Genomic DNA, 19399 nt, shown 5'->3' with positions numbered 1-19399 from the left:
GAGAAAAATCAAAAGAATAATTCATCATATAGTACATACATCAAAACAATATCTTCTAAATCTCAATCAGTTGTTTATTGGTTGGCAAACAAGTTTCACTTTTACAACAAATATTAGTAATGAGGTCATCCAACTTTGAGACCATACAAAATGGATCATAAATTTAAAAAAAAAATTATATGTGCTGCTAATTTACCTCTTGTATTCCTACATTACTTAAAATCCTGTCAAATAAATAAATTTTCCTGTTAATAAACAGAAGAGTTTAAAAAAAATCACTTCAAAATAACTTGACCTTTCATTTCTTACTACAAGGGAGTGAATTTCCTTTAAAAATTGGTAGTGCGGGTGCCCACTTGGGGATCAGACTGAGCATTCAGCACTTTAATGCCTATGGGATACCGTTTTTTTTTTTCACATGCAGAAGCCCCACTAGTTCTATTGACGCCTCTTGACTTCTAGAATCATAGCTACTGTCTTGGTGATGAACTGCTTGCCAAATATACTTTGCATTACAACAGATGTATACTGTAAACATAAAAGTTCGTCCTGCTCTAATCTGCAAAAACGCTCTTGGAAATATTCTGACTGAATAAAGATATATAGTGAGGGAAGGAAGTCTAATTTTATTTATTTTATTTTTTTGTAAAAAATAATTTGTTTGCATTACTAGAAAATGATTCTTATAAAGTGATAGTTTCATTTATTTATTTATTTATTTTTTTTTTTGCCAGGTGAAATTTTAAAGAAAAAATCAAGGAAAAATAAAAGGAAAGAAAAAAAAGAAGAAAGGAAAAAGAGAAGAAAAAGCAAAGAAAATGAAGGAAGAAAGAAAAGAAGGAAGGAAGGAAGGAAACTTTGCTCTCTTACTGGCAGACAAACTTGCAAGACCAGCACGAAAGAAAAAGAAAAAATATCTCTTTTTTTCCACTACATTAACAGGACTCAAATTCTGGAGGAACAGAAAGCTGACTATATGTGCAATGCTAGTATCTGTACATTACATAGAAATTGTTCAATTTTTTTCTGCCATTAGTTTTATCATCAGTTAATACAGCAAATCATAAAATATGCATTTAGCATATAATTCTAGAATTCCCCTCCATTTCATTATTAATTTGTTGTTTTATTTTGTATTCCACAGCTATTCCCACTGTGGTGAATTCAGGTTGTGAGTGACTAAAAACCACTATGTGATACAGTTTTGCTTTGTTTTTATGTTTGTTTGTGCAGCACTCCAATCTAGATGCAGCATTGTTACTAATGTCAAACAACTGTTCTGGCCTTTTAAAAATCAGGTCCTTGTAATTATAGTAACAGAGCATCAGAGATGTTAGAACAAACACAACATAATTCAACAAGGCCACAATGAGCGCCATTTTCTTCATATCTCGTTCATTAACATAATGAAGTCTCCATCTGAGGGGGAAAAGACAAGAAAGGAGAGGGCACAGGGGAATTTCAGCAGTTATCTTTCTCCCCTGGGCTGACCTAAAAATCCCAGTTAAAAAAAAAAAAAAGTCTGAAAGTTTGTGTTTGTCTTTCAAGAACAGCATAAAGATTTAGGAGTACACACATTATTACCACTGCTTATATCAATTCAGAACAGTCAACCAGGTGTTAGCAGTTTTGTTGGTTTCAATTTCTGTGTCATCTTCTATAGACTAGTGACCAAATGAGCTGGTCCTTTTGAACTTCCCTCTGGAGGGGTCCCATCTTTGTTTGGAGGAACTATAAATCCATCACTGCTACCGCGACCTAGCTGATAGTAGGTGTGCAGCTGATGGACGTGGTTTCTGGAGCCTAGGTTTGGCATGCTTTTGTAGTAAACATCTTCGGCATCACCACATTTGGCCGGTGGGGGTTCGGTCTGGGTGCTGGTGGTAACGCTCTCTGTGGCAGGCACACCAGCCAGTGCTGGCATGCTGGTGTACAGAGAGTCCCTATGGGGTGACTGGAGATCTTCTGTGTGCTCGTTGGTTAGCAAAGGGAAAAAACTCTCACTGTGGTCTTGGGGGAGCCGCCTTCTGGTGTAATGGTGTGGCTGGTGGTTCTCTGTGGAGTAGACTCTTGGGGGAAGCAAAGGAGCATCAGATTCCTCATGAATGAGTTCCAGGCCCAAACTCTCCTCATGGTTGAAGGAGGTGGCATCATCCAGGACAATGGCATCATCTTCACTCCCACTGCCAAGGTTATTCACCAGCTTGTTCATCAGATTCCTGTTCTGTTCACTGGAGCGCTCGTGGTTGTTCAGGTAAGACGGGATATAGTTGGAAGTGAGTTCCTTCAGAATCTTTTTCTCTAGGGCGGTCTCATTGTGGTTATAGCCACGGTCTATGATTTGCACACAGTTGCTCAGGTATTCGCCACTGGCAATGCTGTAACTATTGCCATGGTTACCATTCAGTGGTAGAGTATCCATGACACTTGTATCCCTGGCATTGTTCAGAAGCCCCTCTGAAAAAGATTACAAAACACTATGACATTTACATCCATTTGGCCACAGAACACACACACAAACACAAAGGCAGAAACATCCGACTATGAAGCATGTATAAATTGCTAGCACGTTTAATTAATTATAAAATGTTTGGAAACAAAACATACTATTAAGTCTATATGTACACCTTTCTATATACACTTGGGGACAATTGATAGGAACCTTATAAATGGAAAAGTATCTAAAATAATTCTTTAAAATAACAATTTAAAAAACCTATAAATTTGTAGTTTCCACACAAACATTGCCTGACACTATTTGAAACATATTTGGTTATAACTTAGAAAAAAAATAACGCAAAATTTTGGTGTAATCATTCATAGCTTTCAATTTATACACATCAAAGTCAATTTAATAATTCATTACCTTTAATTTTACATGTTGTTTGAACATTAAAATAGGCATAATATTAACATAATTCATGTGTGGTACTTTGAATATTCTGGTCAAAAGTGAAAGAATCAAGCAGCTTCTAATAATTTGATATATAATTTTGCAAGATTAAACATAATTCCTACACACAAAACCACAAAAGGATTATGTTAAATTTGTCAAAATGATGTAGTCATGAAATAATGCTTAGTCAAATAAATGGCACATCAAAATAATATGCATCTAGGAACTTTCAAAACAAAAATATTTAGATTTACTTTCTAATATCATTTTCTACATATTAACCCATTAGCGATTGTTTAGGGTCATTAGGTAATACTACAAAAGAATGTGTAAAGACACAGGTATCTGACTCCTAAAAACATAGTGTCAGTATTAAAGATTCCATGTCATAATGAGTGATGACTTTGTGTGCATGTTAAACTTTGAATTTAAAAGAGATTGAACATTTTATTCTGGGAAGAAATAGTTGCAGTGAAATAAAATTTAACCACATGCTTCTTCAAGGTTTTTGCATTCTCTTGAATGAACAGAAATCCAAGAATCTATAATAGTTCCAAAATCAGTTCAAATGCAACCACGAAAGAAAATAAAACACAAACATTTAACCAATACTCATAAGTAAGAAAGGATATTTCTTTACAGAACAATTAATTGAAGAATTCTATTAAACTTCTCAATACACTGCTAACTTGTGAAAATATAACATTCATTCTATATCTGTGATGCAGTTATGTTTATCAAAACTGAACTCCTTCTTTGCTGGTTTAAATAAAGTGTCCCAAATGTATCAATTTATATATGGACTTTTGCTGCATACTCTGTATTCAAGTAACAGTTTCTAAAGACAGCAATGCATAAAATTCATTAAAAAGCAGCCATCACAGACATAGGGTGAAGCGATTTATTTTCATGTTATAAGATATCTTGTAGACAAATCCACAATGTTAAGAAAAATAAAAGTAAATGTTCTTTAAAGGGCCATATGTGATGGGTGATTGCTGCTGTGGAGGCTGCCATGGTATGCATGATGGTTATGGCTGAGTGACTGATGCATTGAAACGTGTGTATTACTTCTGTTGTCAATGCATTAGGTACAGGTCGGAAACAACCATAGTAAAATAAAGTGGATATGCTGCATGTGACATATATGTGTATGATGGAATGTAGTAATAAAAAATAAAAGCTTATGAATTACTTAGCAAAAATAAATGCTTAATTTAAAAACAATTTAACTCACACAAACATTACATGAGACTTAACAACTATGTTGATTATGTGACACAGTAAAAGAATCAGACAACAAAAGCGTCTAATCTCTATTAACGTAAATTTATATAAGTCGATTCATAGGCTCTTTAGTTTTTAAATTGTGAGATGAACTGTTTTTAATAACTACATCATCTATATGTGATGCAATAAAAGTGAACTAAAAAAAATTACATTTGATATGCAATGTTTAGCTTTACTCCCATACTTGTCTCTCTGTAGGGCTCTAAACGACAGCATGAAGAAAAGGAAAGAAAAAACAACAAGTAAGCTTACAGCGACAGTAGAAGAAACATGAGTAAAAAGCAAATTGATGATATGCAGAAAAAAGAGTCAAAGGAAATAATTTCCACTGCCCCCAAATTCATGAGTCTGTGTTACATGGTTTATCATAATTAAAAATACTGAAATGTTAGTCAGAAAATAAGAACCCCCCCTTAACACATGCTAATAAAATGAGTCTTTAATAAGCGTTTCTACAGTTTATAACAAATTTTAAACAAAAACACATCTATTTTAAAGTTAAGATTATCACACCAACCAAGGAGAGTAAAGATTTGAAGGCAAGCCATGACGATTCCCACAACTGCATTTCAATATTGCATATATTTATGTGTATGTATGTTTGAACATACCTGCTTCTAAGAAATGTTATTTAATTTTAAAATTTTTCAGTAAAATTATAAATAAAATCTTTAGCATGTACACAGAGAAAAAAAAACACAGTTGTAGGTTTCCATATTTGTGTTTTTTTTCCTTTATGAATTTTTTTTCCACGTAAAAAGGTTATATTTCCCCCATTATAACTATCCAAATGCTTCTTATCATTTGTGAATAATACTGATCAGAACTGTCATTTCGGGAGCTCATATTCAAAAGTCGTGTAATTTTGAAAAAAGAAAATGGTTAAATCCAACTGTTATTCTGTATCAAGACAACAGGAGGGGAAGAAAAATACCACCATCAGTGTCCGGTTTTCTTCTGGATTCTTGCACAATCATGCAATCAAACATTTTTAGAACTAATCCTTTAAAAAACAATCCTGGCAAAATTATTTTTTAAAAAACACTCCTATTTTAATCAGGTCACGAAGGACGGCTCTTGCTGATTTTGTTTACAGGAAGGTTAAATCATCCTAAAAGCAAAACCAGGAAATTCATTGGGCTAGATCGTTTCAGGAGATTCCAGCTTGTTAGAATTTCACCATTCCTTTAAGAGATGGTTTTTGCACTTAAAAGTTGATTTGATTTTCAGAAAAAAGACTGACTTTATTTCAAGATGGAGAGGAAGGTTCTCTTAATAAAGTTTCAAAATAGCTTTAGAAAAAATAATTTGAAATAAAGAGCCAAACCAGTAGACTAACAGATGCAAATCGTTTGTAAGCTCATTATGGCTCCTTCCTTAAATGACAGAATTTTAGAACTGGAAAGCCCATGAGAGATAACTGAAGCTCAATTCCTGCTTCTCAGAGATGAGGGAACTCCAGCCAAAATAGGCTGAACCTTATCTAACTCCACCCTGCTAACAGTGGAAGAACTGAAATCAAAAAGAAAATCTTGTAGATTTCCTCTGTGCCCTACTATCTAGTTCTTCCACCTGCCTTAGGCTTTGAAGCCATCATAGAACATTTATTTATATATTTTATAATATAATCTTGTATTCTTACCACCTATCATGTATTCTTCATTATATCCTGTCCTAAGGGTATGTCTTTCTTCAAGTTCTATGGTAGAATTAGTTACTTTAAAATGTAAATTATTTTGTGAAATCATGACTTTGGCTCTATATGCTGTCTTGTTAGGTTAATCTATAACAAGATTTATCTTGCAAAAATTGAATTTTCTAATCCTGATAAGAATATAATGGTCCAGAAATACAATGCATGAAGTTTTCAAAACTGTCCACAGATAGAATCTCAATCCAATATAATAAAAGCATATTATTCATCTTTATTCCTAACTCTATATGCTTCAGTAACTCTATGAACACATCTCTACATATTTTAAATAAAGGCATTACAAACAAATATGGATACTTATATCTGAATGCTCCTTTGCTTGGATGGTCTTAGTGCAACTGAATTAGAGGACCCAATAGAACAGAACCAAGTGGTACTTCAACATAAACCACTCCAGTACATACCGAGCCACCTATATTTCATGTAAGATTTCCCCTTGCCAGTAAGAATATTAAGTGCATTCATCTGAAAGCATAAGATTAGTAGCAATATGACAATCACTAAGATTTATTTGGGGTCAGTGGTAAAAAGAATGATTTTAAGCACTACCATAGTTTAATATCTTAAAAAATATTAAAACATTAAGCCATTAAATAATTTCACCTCTGACTCTGAGAAACATTAATAAAATTGTTTGCTCTTGTTTTTAAGAAAAGTCAGTAGTATTTATTTAATTTGCTGGGAAAAACAATCGTAATAGCAATATCCGGTAATAAATTCCGCAGGAATAAAACCTTATATGTATATGATATTACTTTAAATTTGCATCTACAGAATTTCACTTTGAGAGTGTTTACAATAGTGTTCCATCCTTAGAAAAATCGCCTAATTTATGATTCCAGTAAAAATAAAACAGGACAAGAAAGCAGATATTGAATTAGGGAAGACATATAGATTAATAATTGTTAGTTTTTGTTACATAAGACATTAGAAATTATATCTGAATAATCAAAAAAGCTAAACAAAATGTGGTCTAAATTTTTACATGTTCTGAAACAATATTCAATAAGTAAAACAATTTTTAGTGTTTTTCCAACTCTTTGCATAAAGTGAATAATGTAGAATAGATTTAATTTGCAGATATGGTATAAATCTTCACTTAACATCACTGAAAACTTACTAAGATGTCAGCACATTGCAAAATGTTTATAATGACATAATTATCTGTAACTTAACCTAATTTAAAAACAAAAAACAAAAAAACCCAAGCCTGTATAAGGTCTGCTGACTTGTTCTGTTAAGCCACATTTGTTATGTTGTGAAATATACAAGTGTTATGTACACTTCACTGAGGGCCACAATAAAATAGGGACACTGACAGAGGAGAGACAATTTAGAGAGGGAACCACCAGGAAGGACCCAGAAACTATCTCGTATTGATGGCACCGGGGTGGTTTTACTGGGGAAATGGAGGACTCAAAGAAACCAGATCAATTGCTTTCAAAGTATTTAAAAAGATTGACACAGAAAGCAGAATACTTTGCTCTTCCTTGCTCTAGAAGGCAAATCAAAGCATCATGGTCAGAGGCAAATTTCAGCTCAGTGGAAGGAAAAAATATACATAACAAATGGAGCATTTCAACAATTGAATGTATGAAATCCTGAGGGGAGAAGGGTCCCATTAAAGGAAATGGGCACAGGCTGACAGAATGTCAGTAATGTGGTGAAGAGAATTCGTGAGCTCTATCCCTGCTTTTGATTCTCAAAGTCTGATTCTTAGACATGCAGGCCTTCTGAAATTTGATAATTCAAAAATTCGCTAATTACTTCATCCTACTGAGATACAGTTTGAGCATATTCCTGAAGTCACTCTGTATTAGTGACTTCAGAATTTTTGAAATAATTTAAAATCATCCTTTGCCCCTGGCAAGGTATCTGGGAAACTCAGAAGGTTTTAGACACCCAATTTCAGTTCTGCAACAAGCAAACTTTCATGGGATGGCCACTCACACCAAGTTTTACACACTCATGCCACTAATCTTTTATCTCTGACTGAGAAGGAAAAGAAAACACAGAGATTCCCATAAAGAATAATAGAAATTTTATTCAGAATTGCCTAGGAAAGTTAATATACTGCTAATCTGTCACATCCAACTTCAAACAACCACTTTTAAGTCTCTTTGTTATAGTGAATTTTCTTTCAGATATAATATTACATAAGTGGATCCCTAACTAGGACTTTTCTTTCAGGAAAGTTTTATTTGACTAATTTTTTTCCTGTGGTTTCTTCCAAATGATATGAATTGTTTTAATTTCTTGTGCCCCAGTACATCTTTATTCTTAGAGAAGGTAATGCCTGTCCAAACACTCATATTGTAAGTGGTTTTAAAGAGATTTATGCTTATTTGTTTGGGATGTAATTAAAATTTTATATCATTTAAAGTAATTAAATTTTCATATCATTCAGAAGAACCGTATCCCAAAGCTTTGTTTTTCACATGTAGCCACAGCAGGAAAAAAAATCCTGACTGTCCTGAGTCACTCACACAGGCAATGGCAGGCTAGTGTGGAACCTAACTTGGTATTGTTCAGTTCAATGGCAAACGGAATGGATCTTTTCTCCATGGCTTAGCTCAATGTAATTTTCCATGGAGCTGATCTAAGTGCTTTCAACAGTACTGATGCCTTGCACCTAGAGTATTCTTCATGGCATAACAAAGATTACTTTCTTGATCTTATACCATTAAGACTATCGAATCAAGTCTTTATTTTACTTACCTTAGGCAAATTCTCACTTCTCAAAATACATACATAGGTGTTTAATATAGAAATCGATCAACAACAAGACAAGCACTGACACGACACAATACATTTTATAACATTACAGAGAAACAAACACGTATTGGTGAATTAAGCATTTGTTTATCAGAAGGAGGGAAACCATTTGTTACTAAAGGAAACCTAAGGAAAATGGAAAATAAAAGCACCAAGAGGGGTGGAAGGCAAAGGGAGTCTGTGTGTCTGCTTCCAAAAGAAAGAAAAGGCAGTGGAAAGAACGCAAAATAGAATGTGGCCATAAAAGCTACATAAAATGGGACTCTCACTTGAAAAAATTAAGATAAACTCCAGCACACCTTGTGCGTTGTACATGCTGACAGAAGGGTTGTTACAGACCGCCGGTTCCCCAAGCAATGTATTATAGGGATTGTTAGTACCATGCGGACGAAGCAGAGCATTGCTTATAAGATGATTAGCCATGGCTCCTGGAGCAGCCCCATAGAAAGACAGAGAAAAAAAAAAAGGTCAATCAGGCAAATGTGTTTGAAAAAAAGAAAGGAAACATTTAGAATGACAACAGTTGATATAGTCCTGATTACAGGCAGGCAGCTAATTAGACTCAAAAATATATGCCACTAAAGCACACATGTTTCCAATAATGCACATATCCAAGAGTCAATGGGAAAGAAAGAAAACGGTTTACGATGTTGATTAAGCCATATATAGGGTGTTCTCTTTCCCAAAGTATAAGCAAGAGTATACTCCCATGCTTGCTAAAAATAAAAAATAAAAAATGAAAGCAAAATATAGTCTTCCATATAAACAAAACACAAAACAAAAGCTGAAAAAAAAAGTTTAAAACACAGAAAGAAAAGCCAAAATAAACAAAACATTCCCTCATTCACAGAAACCATTGGGTTGTTTTCAATGAAAGTAAAAAAGAATAAAAGGCAACATTTACAATAAAACACACATTTGGAGAGCAGTTGTGGACACAACAGAAGAATTTGACATTTCTTAAAATTCTAAGAAAAGGAATCCCTTACATCAAAATAAGATATAATCACTCTTGTTAGTACACCGTAGTAAGCATACTAATTAGGTGATTTTACAAATCTAATAATCATATGGATATTATTTTAAATATTTCAAATAAAGTATTGACTTCATAATATCCAGCATATATATAATTCCATTTTCCATTTTCCAACTGGTTGTTTGAACTTTGGCACATAAAGTAAGAAAGCTAAATTATTTCATCTCTTTGTAAATAGATGTACCTAGTGCCTAATATATCATTAGTATGAGTTGCAACCTCCAACCTCCAAAATTGTTTAACCAAAAAAAAAACAGCAAAATATCAGAGGAATAGTTTTATTAAACATAATTAGGCCATGTGTAAAAAATGATAGGCAGAATGCATGTTTATGTTAGATGACAAAGAAAGAAAATGTGACTGAGGAGAGGAAAATACAAATTGTATGAGGATAGTCAGATTGAATACAAGTATTTGTTAATTCAGTATATACATTAGAGAATGAAAATACAATCAGTAGACCAGGAGAAAATATTTGCAAACAAATTTACAAATATTTGCAATCCAAGAAAAAGTTAGTATCTGGAATACAGGAAGAACTCTTAAAAGTCAACAGTAAAAACAAACAAACAGACAAACACCCAAACAACCCAAAGCAAAAAACTAACAACAACAACAAAAAACCCAATCCAATTAGAAAATGGGCCAAAGACATAAAAAGACATTTTACAGCAAAGGATATACAGGTGGCAAACAAGACCATGAAAAGAATTGCTATTAGCTATTAAGAAAATGCAGATTAAAACCACAATGTGGGGAGCCTGGCTGGTTCAGTTGTTTTAGCATCTGACTGGATCTCGACTCAGGTCATGATCTCACAGTTTATGAGTTTGAGCCCTGTGTCGAGTTCTGCACTGACAATGTGGAGCCTGCTTGGAATTCTCTGTCCATCTCTCTCTGCCACTCCCCCACTCATGCTGGGTCTCTTTCTCTCTCAAAATAAATAAACTTTAAAAAAATTATTAAAGAAACCAATGTGATATCACTACACACTTAAAATTTAAATGGTGACAACATTAAATGCTGGCAAGGGTGAAGAAAACTGGATCTTTCCTACTTTGCTGGAGCAAGGTCAAATAGTATAGCTACTCTGGAAAATAGTTATAAAAGTAACCATTCAATTACCATACCACCCAGCAATTGTACTCTTGGACATTCATCCCAGATAAAATGAAGATTTATGTTCACATAAAAACCTATACATGAATGTTCATGCAGCCTTATTTATTAGTCCAAAATGGAAACAGCCCAGATATCCTTCACCTGGTGAATGGGTAAGCAATCTGTGGCATATCCTTACCAGGAAACACTATTCATTAATAAAAAAAGAACAATTATTGATACAACAAACTGGATGAATCTCTAGATAATAATACAGAGTAAAAAAGACAATCCAAAAGGTTATGTACTAAATGATTCCATATATATATAAATAATATATTTCCATATAGATATACATAAGATTCTTGAAATGACAAAATGATAGAAATGGAGAACAGATTAGTGGTTGACAGGGTTAAAGATGCAAGGGGGAGGGAAGTGGAAATGGTCATACACGGGCAACATGAGGCTTCCCTGTGGCTATGGAGCTATTCTGTATGTAGGCTATGCTGGTATAACACAAACCGAGTCTTGATAGATAGAATTGCATTGAACTAAACACACACACACACACACACACACACACACACACAAATACAATGAAATATAAGTAATATTGAAGACATCTGAACAAGACTGCTAGATATCGGTCAATATTCTGGCGTGATTTTGTAGTATAGTTTTACAAGGTATTATTGAAGAACACTGGGTACAAGGAACACAATCTCTTCACTATTTCTTATAACTGTAAGTAAATCTACAATTATCGCAAAATAATAAGTAATCTATATTGAATGAAACAAAAATGTTTATTTATTCATAGAAAATGCAAAAAAAATGAGAAGAAAAAACTTGGCCATGGTAGTTTTATTTTATTTTTTCTCAAAATCATAGTTCTTTGTTATATAGCAAATTATCAACCAAGTAACACCTATTTTATCTATTTTTTTAAGTAAGCTCTATACCCGATGTGGGGGTTAAACTCATGATCAAGAGTCGCATGCTCTACCAACTGAGACAGCCAGACACCCCAAATAACAGATATTTTAACCTCAAAATTGGGTAAGTGAACATCTCTAGATTTAAAGTACAATATAGCTTGTCGGATTTATAAAACTGGAAGGTTACAATTCTTTCAGGAAATAAGCCATGTGTTTGCATCCTACACATTCCACACAGAACTAGCACAGAAGTAGCACAAAATTTTCCACTTATTAAATGCTCGATGAGTATTTGCTGAAATTGTACAACATATACATTTAAATGTTTTTAACAGAGTGAGACGGCAGATCTCCACTTTATCGTACAATGGATCAATCAGGATGTCACTTCCCACTGATAAATATATAGAATACCAGCAAGAAAAACTACAAAGAGTTGGCTATCGTGCCATTCAGATAAGAAACAGAATACTATACATCTTAAACATGTGTATCGTTGATGTTAACAAATTTATGATTGTTAGAGACCAGATTTGGCCTGCACAACGTTTTAAAAAAGCAAACTACCTGTAAATTGCACCTGCTACTAATGTTTATTATTCTAGCCTTCAATACAATACAATTACAATTCTAGCCTTCCAATACAAATAATTACTTTCTTTTTTTTTTTCAACGTTTATTCATTTTTGGGACAGAGAGAGACAGAGCATGAACGGGGGAGGGGCAGAGAGAGAGGGAGACACAGAATCGGAAACAGGCTCCAGGCTCCGAGCCATCAGCCCAGAGCCTGATGCGGGGCTCGAACTCACGGACCGCGAGATCGTGACCTGGCTGAAGTCGGATGCCTAACCGACTGCGCCACCCAGTCGCCCCAAACAAATAATTACTTTCTAAAATTACTCTAAGAATTTTAACAGAAAATGAAAGGTGTAAACAACTTAAAATGAACTAGGGTAAAAACCCTAAATATATAAAATTGCTAAAATTCATTATTTTCCCTCATAGATCAAATAAGGGTTAGATCTTTATGGCCGGAGCATCTATCTGTATTTCTTCTTCTTCTTCTTTTTTTAAATGTTTATTTATTTTTGAGAGACGGAGAGACACAGAGTGCGAGCAGAGGAGGGGCAGAAAGAGAGGGAGACACAGAATCCCAAGCAAGCTCCACACTATCAGTGCAGAACTCAATGTGGGGCTTGAACTCAAATCGCGAGATCATGCCCTGAGCCAAAACCAAGAGTCAGATGCTTTACCAACTGAGCCACCCAGGTGCCCTATATCTGTATTTCTATATATTTTCCTTCATTACTACATATTTCTTAATTTGAACTAATTAAAAAACAAACAAGCTGGGAAGATTGCATGCTACTTCTGCCCACTTGCTTCACGTAGATTGCCAAAGAAAATATTCCTTTGTCATATCTGTCTCTCTCTATATGTATATATATTTTTCTATACCAATGTAAAAGAATATGCTCTGTGATTTAAAATAAGGAAACAATTGAGTTAGGAAGAACCAAACATAAGCAAAAAGCATGTGACTCAATATTTTTTTCTGGCTGTCATTCAGTTTATTTAAACGTTAAAAATATAAGGACAAACAATTTAATCATACAAAAATGGAGTTCTGTAATTGAATTCTAATGAAGCTATCAAAATTTTTGATAGGCCATCTGGTTATAGCTTTCCTAGCATAAAGTTGTTTTTAGTTTTGCTAAGTGTGTTCTAAGTTTTGAATATACCTAAAGACACTCTTATTAGTGAGATTACTAATGTAGGAAGACTGAGTTTTTTTTATTTGTCAATTCTTGCTAATCTGGAAAGTCCAGCAACAATAACAGAAATGCTATTGGTATACAGCCATGGAGTGATACAGTGTTGACTAAATGGAACAATATTCAGTCCCAGCCACGTGGCTTTGGAAGGTAGCTTCCTCAAATCCAGGTGTAACCCAGATCAGGTACAGATCTATAGTCACAATGAGTGACATACAGTCATAATTAAGATCCACCTGCTTTTATATCTAAAACCACACAAATACTGATAAAAATAATCTAGAACTTTCCAACAAAATACATTTTCTTCTTTACCCTTGGTATTAAGAGTCTTTTTCCTGATAGAAGAAGGATCACTGGTTAAAGTTGCTTTTTTATGATGACTCACCTTTTTACATCTTATGCCCCATTTGAAATCAAATTAATTAGTGTCACTATAACTGACTTTAATCCTAAAAATTGAGTTAAAATATAAGTGAGGGCTCAGTAACAGGAACTGAGGAATAGGATATCAAATTTGATCATTAGAGTTTTGCAGAGTATGAAGTTGTGGATAAGCTTTATGGGTTTGCTGGTTTGAAAGAATGAGGGATATGTTTGAGTAACCAGTTATCTGTGGCTTGATTCCCTAGTGTTAGAAGGCAATCGTTTTCCATCATTTTATGGACACTCAAATCTTGCAAGAGGTCGTTTTTCCTGTTGCCATTCCAAACAAGTGCGATAAGGTGTTTCCGCATGGTTCCTACAGTCCATGCTCACATTTATGCATTTCAATTGTACCTTTGAAAGGTGGCCCTCTGTCAAAAACACTGGCTTGTTGCCAATGCCTAGATCTCTTAACTAAAAACTTGTACAGAACCTGTCTTCTTGGGTCTTTTGTGTACAAAGTCGCATTTGTCTTTTTCCATAGCTGCACTACATTTCACTTGTCTTAGCTGAAGCCTATTCTGTTTGCTTCTGGCTGCTTCCCCAATTTACCCAGGTCACTTTGAATTCCGATACTATTTTCCAAGGTACTGTCCGTCCTGTCTCTTCCTCTTCCTTCCAACCAACTTCTGATTTGTAAACTTCCCTTCTAATAGCTATGAAATTGCTGCAGACTTCCAAGAAGATCGGTGTTTACAGACCATCTGTCACTGTTTTTCAGCTGAAAAGTTAAGCTTACTGGTTAGTCAGGTTGAAGACACAAATAAGCTGATGTTGCTGGGTAGAGAAGATAGTTACAACACTACATATGGGAAAAGAATGTTTATGTACAAATTTCATTGGAATGTAAACGCCAGAAAAACAAGGAATACACTGGGTTTTATTACCGCTCTATACCAAGGGTCTAGAATAGTTCCCAGAGCTTGGTAAATACTTGCTTAAATGATGAAAAAAAGCCCATGTGAAATCTATGGCATCTTTAATGTAACAAACTAACACAAGTCATTTTATCAATTATGAGCAGTTTTATAATTTGAGTAAATTTTTTACAAGTGCCAATTGTCTAATTCCTAATGTGATTTATTTCCTTCTAACACTATACCAGGTATATTTAAAGCAGGAAAAAAACACTCATATAATTATTTGGAAATACAAATTGCTACTTGAATACTAGCTGCAGATAATATGACAAGGGGGGGGGGACTCAGCACAACCTACTGTGACTTAAAATAAAAAGCTCAAATTGGGTAAAAAAAAAAAAGCTCAAGGTAAAAAGCTCAAAGCAGTAACATAAGAATAGTTGTTTCTTAATTATCTGACACACTAAATCCTGGGTACAGTCTAGTCAAAACTGCCTATTTGCTGTCAGAAACAAGGGTTAGGTCTTTAATAAAACCATGGAAAAGGAATTAAGTTGAATTTCAATATATGTGAATCGTCAACAAAACTGTCAACAGAGAGCCAACCAAGAGATCTTTATTTCTAGTAAAAGCATGATACAAAGCAAAAAGGGATTTTCATATTCCATACTGAAAAACATAGGGACGTTTTTCTGACAATTATTTGAAAGTCAGATCCTAAACCTACCGAACAACACGAAGTGTAAAATCATAGTCATTTTAAGAAGAGTCTTTTTTACTTTATTTATACCTGAAAATAGAGATAGACATAAAAGTTTTTGAATGAGTGAAATTTGAATGGGATAATAATGAGTACACCCTTTTCAAATGCACAGGTTTACCACAAAAGTGTTGTATTTTTTTCCTTATGAAAATAACATAGGTGTTTTGACACGGGCAGGCCTTGAACGACAGCACTGTCTAGGCCAGTTCAGTGTGATACACGTAACTGAGGCCTGAAAACTGAAGGTAGAGCTGCAGGCTTTGAAAGTGTGAAGTGAAAAAAAGATCTGAGAAAAGATGACAGTTGAATCCCACTTGAATCCATATCATATCATTCAGAAACATTTTCAAACATTTCTTCTTGACAGCAGGCTAACCACAGTACGCTGAAAAGCTCTTAAAATAACTTGAATTGTCACTCTGCTCTGCCCCTCGCTTTTTTTTTTAAATGTACTTTCGTTCTTATTTGTCTTATTGGGCAAGCAAAGGTGTATAATTCTAGACCCTGGTGTTCTAACGAACCGACTGAATATCCCATTCCTGAGAGTCTCATACCAACATGTCTAATTTTCAAATTCTTGTTATTTATGAATATATAGGATGATAAATTTTTTGTTTGTTGTATTTCAATCAAACAGTTTCACCTGGATCATTCTTTCTTCTTTAATATGTTTTGTCCTCCATTCCATCCCCTCATGGTTCTCTCTCCCTTGATTCGACGTATTTTTTGTTTTATGAAGTCATTTCCATGACATGGACTGACTAATGCATATGAATTGGAGTTATAAATAGAGCAAAGTTACTACTGGATAATGCCTCTGTGCTTCTGTCTTCAGAACATAATTTTGGCCCATCACGGAGGCTTCATTTTGTTCAAGTAAAAAATAGCTTCACTAGTGACGATATTTTCTACAGAGTTATAATACTAACTCGAGTGTTAAGGGTCTTTTACCAGGAGATGGTATCTACTCAAGTTGTGACTCCCTTAAAATTGTATGTAAAATGGTTTAGGTGCATGTTTGTGAAGCCAGTTGAGCACCCACACATGACTGCTTTTCTTTCTGGTGAAAGGGTCCTATGGCTTTGATTTCCTTTTCAAAGAGCTAAGAAAACTGGCATAAAGAAAAAATAAAAAAAGGTAAGTCTTTTTCTTTAGTGAGTTAACTTTATTTTAAAATTTTTTTAACGTTTATTTATTTTTGAGACAGAGAGAGACAGAGCATGAACAGGGGAGGGGCAGAGAGAGAGGGAGACACAGAATCTGAAACAGGCTCCCGGCTCTGAGCGGTCAGCACAGAGCCCGACGCGGGGCTTGAACTCACGGACCGTGAGATCATGACCTGAGCCGAAGTCAGACGTTTAACCGACCGAGCCACCCAGGCGCCCCTAGTGAGTTAACTTTAATATAAACAAGAAAACTGGAAAAAATGAATCAGAAGGACCCCCTACACATCTTATGTATGTAAGTATTACCCAATGAATTGCAGTATAACATAATGGAAGAAAGTTATAACTCAGAATTGAGAAGTGAATAAGGTTTTAACATTATCTAATCTACTACCATCATTTACTACATAAAGAAACAGGTCCAAAGACATTCATAATCTGTTCAAGGTCACACCTGACTCTGGTGATTTTATTTAAACATATTTAAACAGTGATGTTTGAATATTTTTAGCATCCTCTCCCAAAATTATGTTTTTTTTTAATGTTTATTTATTTTTGCAAGGGGTGGAGGGGCACAGAGAAGCAGGCTTTGTGCTAACAGGCTAACAGCAGTAAGCACGATGTGGGACTTGAACTCACGTACTGCGAGATCGTGACCTGAGACAAAGTCAGATGTGCAACTGACTGAGCCATGCAGGTGCACCCCAAAAACATGTTTTGATAACATTTTATTAGGAGCCTTATAGGAGTGCATTACTTTTCTGTAATTGTCAATTATTTAATTTTCATATTCATGTGTTAATTTATATAACACAAAGAAACAAAAATGAAAGTAAATCGATAAAAGAGACTTCACATCTATGGAAAAATGATTGAATAGGCATTGTCTATTTTAAGTATTTTGTTTCCTGTTTTTTCTTTTTCTGTGTAACAATGAAATATCAACATGCACACACAATCTACAGACAGTGCAAAAATGGTAAGTTCAACTTTAAAGGCTTATTTTATAAAATAGGAACAGCCATATAAATCAAGACCAAGTTGTTTATAATCATTAACAAAACTAAAAGAATCTGCATGCTATCCTTAAAAATTATATAAAATAATTTTAAAAACCACAGAAACCATAATTTTATATTTTGTACTGTTTTTATTCAAGTAATTAATGAAATTACAAAGTGTCAAAGAAGAAATATTTTATTGAAAGCCAAGAAAACTTCATCATTTTTTTCTGAGGTCATAAATTGAAGAGCTGACATCTTGATTTATCACACTGTGCACTTTTAATAGCCAACAAGTTTGCTATTAAATTTTAATCAACCTGCCTATTAAATTTCTTTCAAATGGTTCGGAGATACCTCAGCTTTTTTTAATAGAAAATTCATTCACTGGGAATCTATTAACATGGACTTCAATGATATGTTTTCTCCAAAGTACAGATTTGGGTTATTGTTAGTTCAATACGAAATTAAATATTCTGAATGTAGAGGTGTTGTTCTATTGTAATATAGAAGTTCAAAGATTTAGATGTGGGAACCCTAGACATTACCTTGTCTATTTGTCTTTATTTTGCGCTAGCTGACATTATATAGGTCTTCTTGTCCAGACGCATGATTTTTTCTACAATAAATACTTAGAAGTCAAGTTACTGGGCCATATATTGCTCACATTTCAATTTAGAACATATTGCCAAAATTCTGTCAAATGTATTTGTATCACTTTACACTTCCATGAGAAATTAAATTTCTCAGATTCTTACTAGGACTTAGTATTGTAAGCCTGATATTTTTGCCAATTTCATACAAGTATCACATGATATCTCATATTACTATTATGCTTTGCACTTTCCTGATTACCAAAGAGATGGGGTCATTTTTCATGTTTATTGGCCATAAGGGTCTCCCATTCTGTGAATTGCCTGTTCTTATCTTTTGCCTGTATATATTGGTTTATAGACATTCTTTATACAATGTAGGCATAACATTTTGTGTGTTATATGTTGTTTACTCTTTCTCCCAATATCTTACTGTTTTGAATACTGTTTACATTTTGAGGCAAGAACATTACTTTTTGTTATAGTTCATAATCTTTGTTATTTTGTTTTTAAGAACTCCTTCTTTAATCTAAAATCTAAAGTGTATATATATATATATATACATATATATAGCTTTAAAGTTTAATTTTTTGTATTATATATTTATATTTTATATAATATATATTGCATTACATACCATAATTATATATAATAATTTTACATAATTAGCTGAAAGCAAAGCTTCTCAAAGATCTTAGGTTTTCTGACAGCTCAAGACAAATAGGGTAGAATTGGAACTTAGAATTATTGGTGAATCTTGGCTGCACAACAGTGTAAGTGGTTAATCTGTAACGGAAATGATGAACCTATACTATTCAGTCATTCATCTCTAAAACTCATCCTTTGTAGTCAAAGGCATATCTTTCTGTGTGCTGTTAAATTGGGACGTGTTGAATACATTTGGACATTTTTGAATACATTCCATAATACTGAAAACAAAAAATACTAAGCCTAAAGATAACCAGCTGAGTTTGCTTAACCACAGGCAAAATAGCGGTAAATTACAGTTCTTTTTAGTAAATCAAAGGCATTTAGCATAAGAGTATTTATCTTTGTCAT

At 33.9% G+C, this 19399-nt stretch overlaps 1 protein-coding gene across 18 annotated transcripts in view; it reads right to left on the bottom strand.

Moving 5' to 3' along the window:
- Positions 1-1657: 1657 nt before the first annotated feature.
- The window catches only part of ADGRL3 (adhesion G protein-coupled receptor L3), a 497188-nt gene continuing 479446 nt past the window's right edge, over positions 1658-19399 (bottom strand). For 11 of the 18 annotated variants that reach the window (XM_047091225.1, XM_047091226.1, XM_047091228.1 and 8 more), the window contains one exon: positions 1658-2457. In XM_047091225.1, coding sequence (XP_046947181.1) covers positions 1658-2457 — 800 coding nt within the window. Of the gene's footprint in view, positions 2458-4336; positions 4389-8974; positions 9104-19399 lie in introns of all 18 variants that reach the window. The other 7 variants (XM_047091238.1, XM_047091240.1, XM_047091241.1 and 4 more) reach the window with 5 other exon arrangements.

The sequence above is a fragment of the Lynx rufus genome, unplaced genomic scaffold (genome assembly GCF_022079265.1).
Source record: "Lynx rufus isolate CCGP_SWC_20201006 ecotype Redwood Valley unplaced genomic scaffold, mLynRuf1.p SCAF_3, whole genome shotgun sequence".
Lineage (NCBI taxonomy): Eukaryota > Metazoa > Chordata > Mammalia > Carnivora > Felidae > Lynx > Lynx rufus.
Note: the sequence above shows the minus strand (reverse complement) of the source record. Positions and strands in the feature narration are given on the sequence as shown.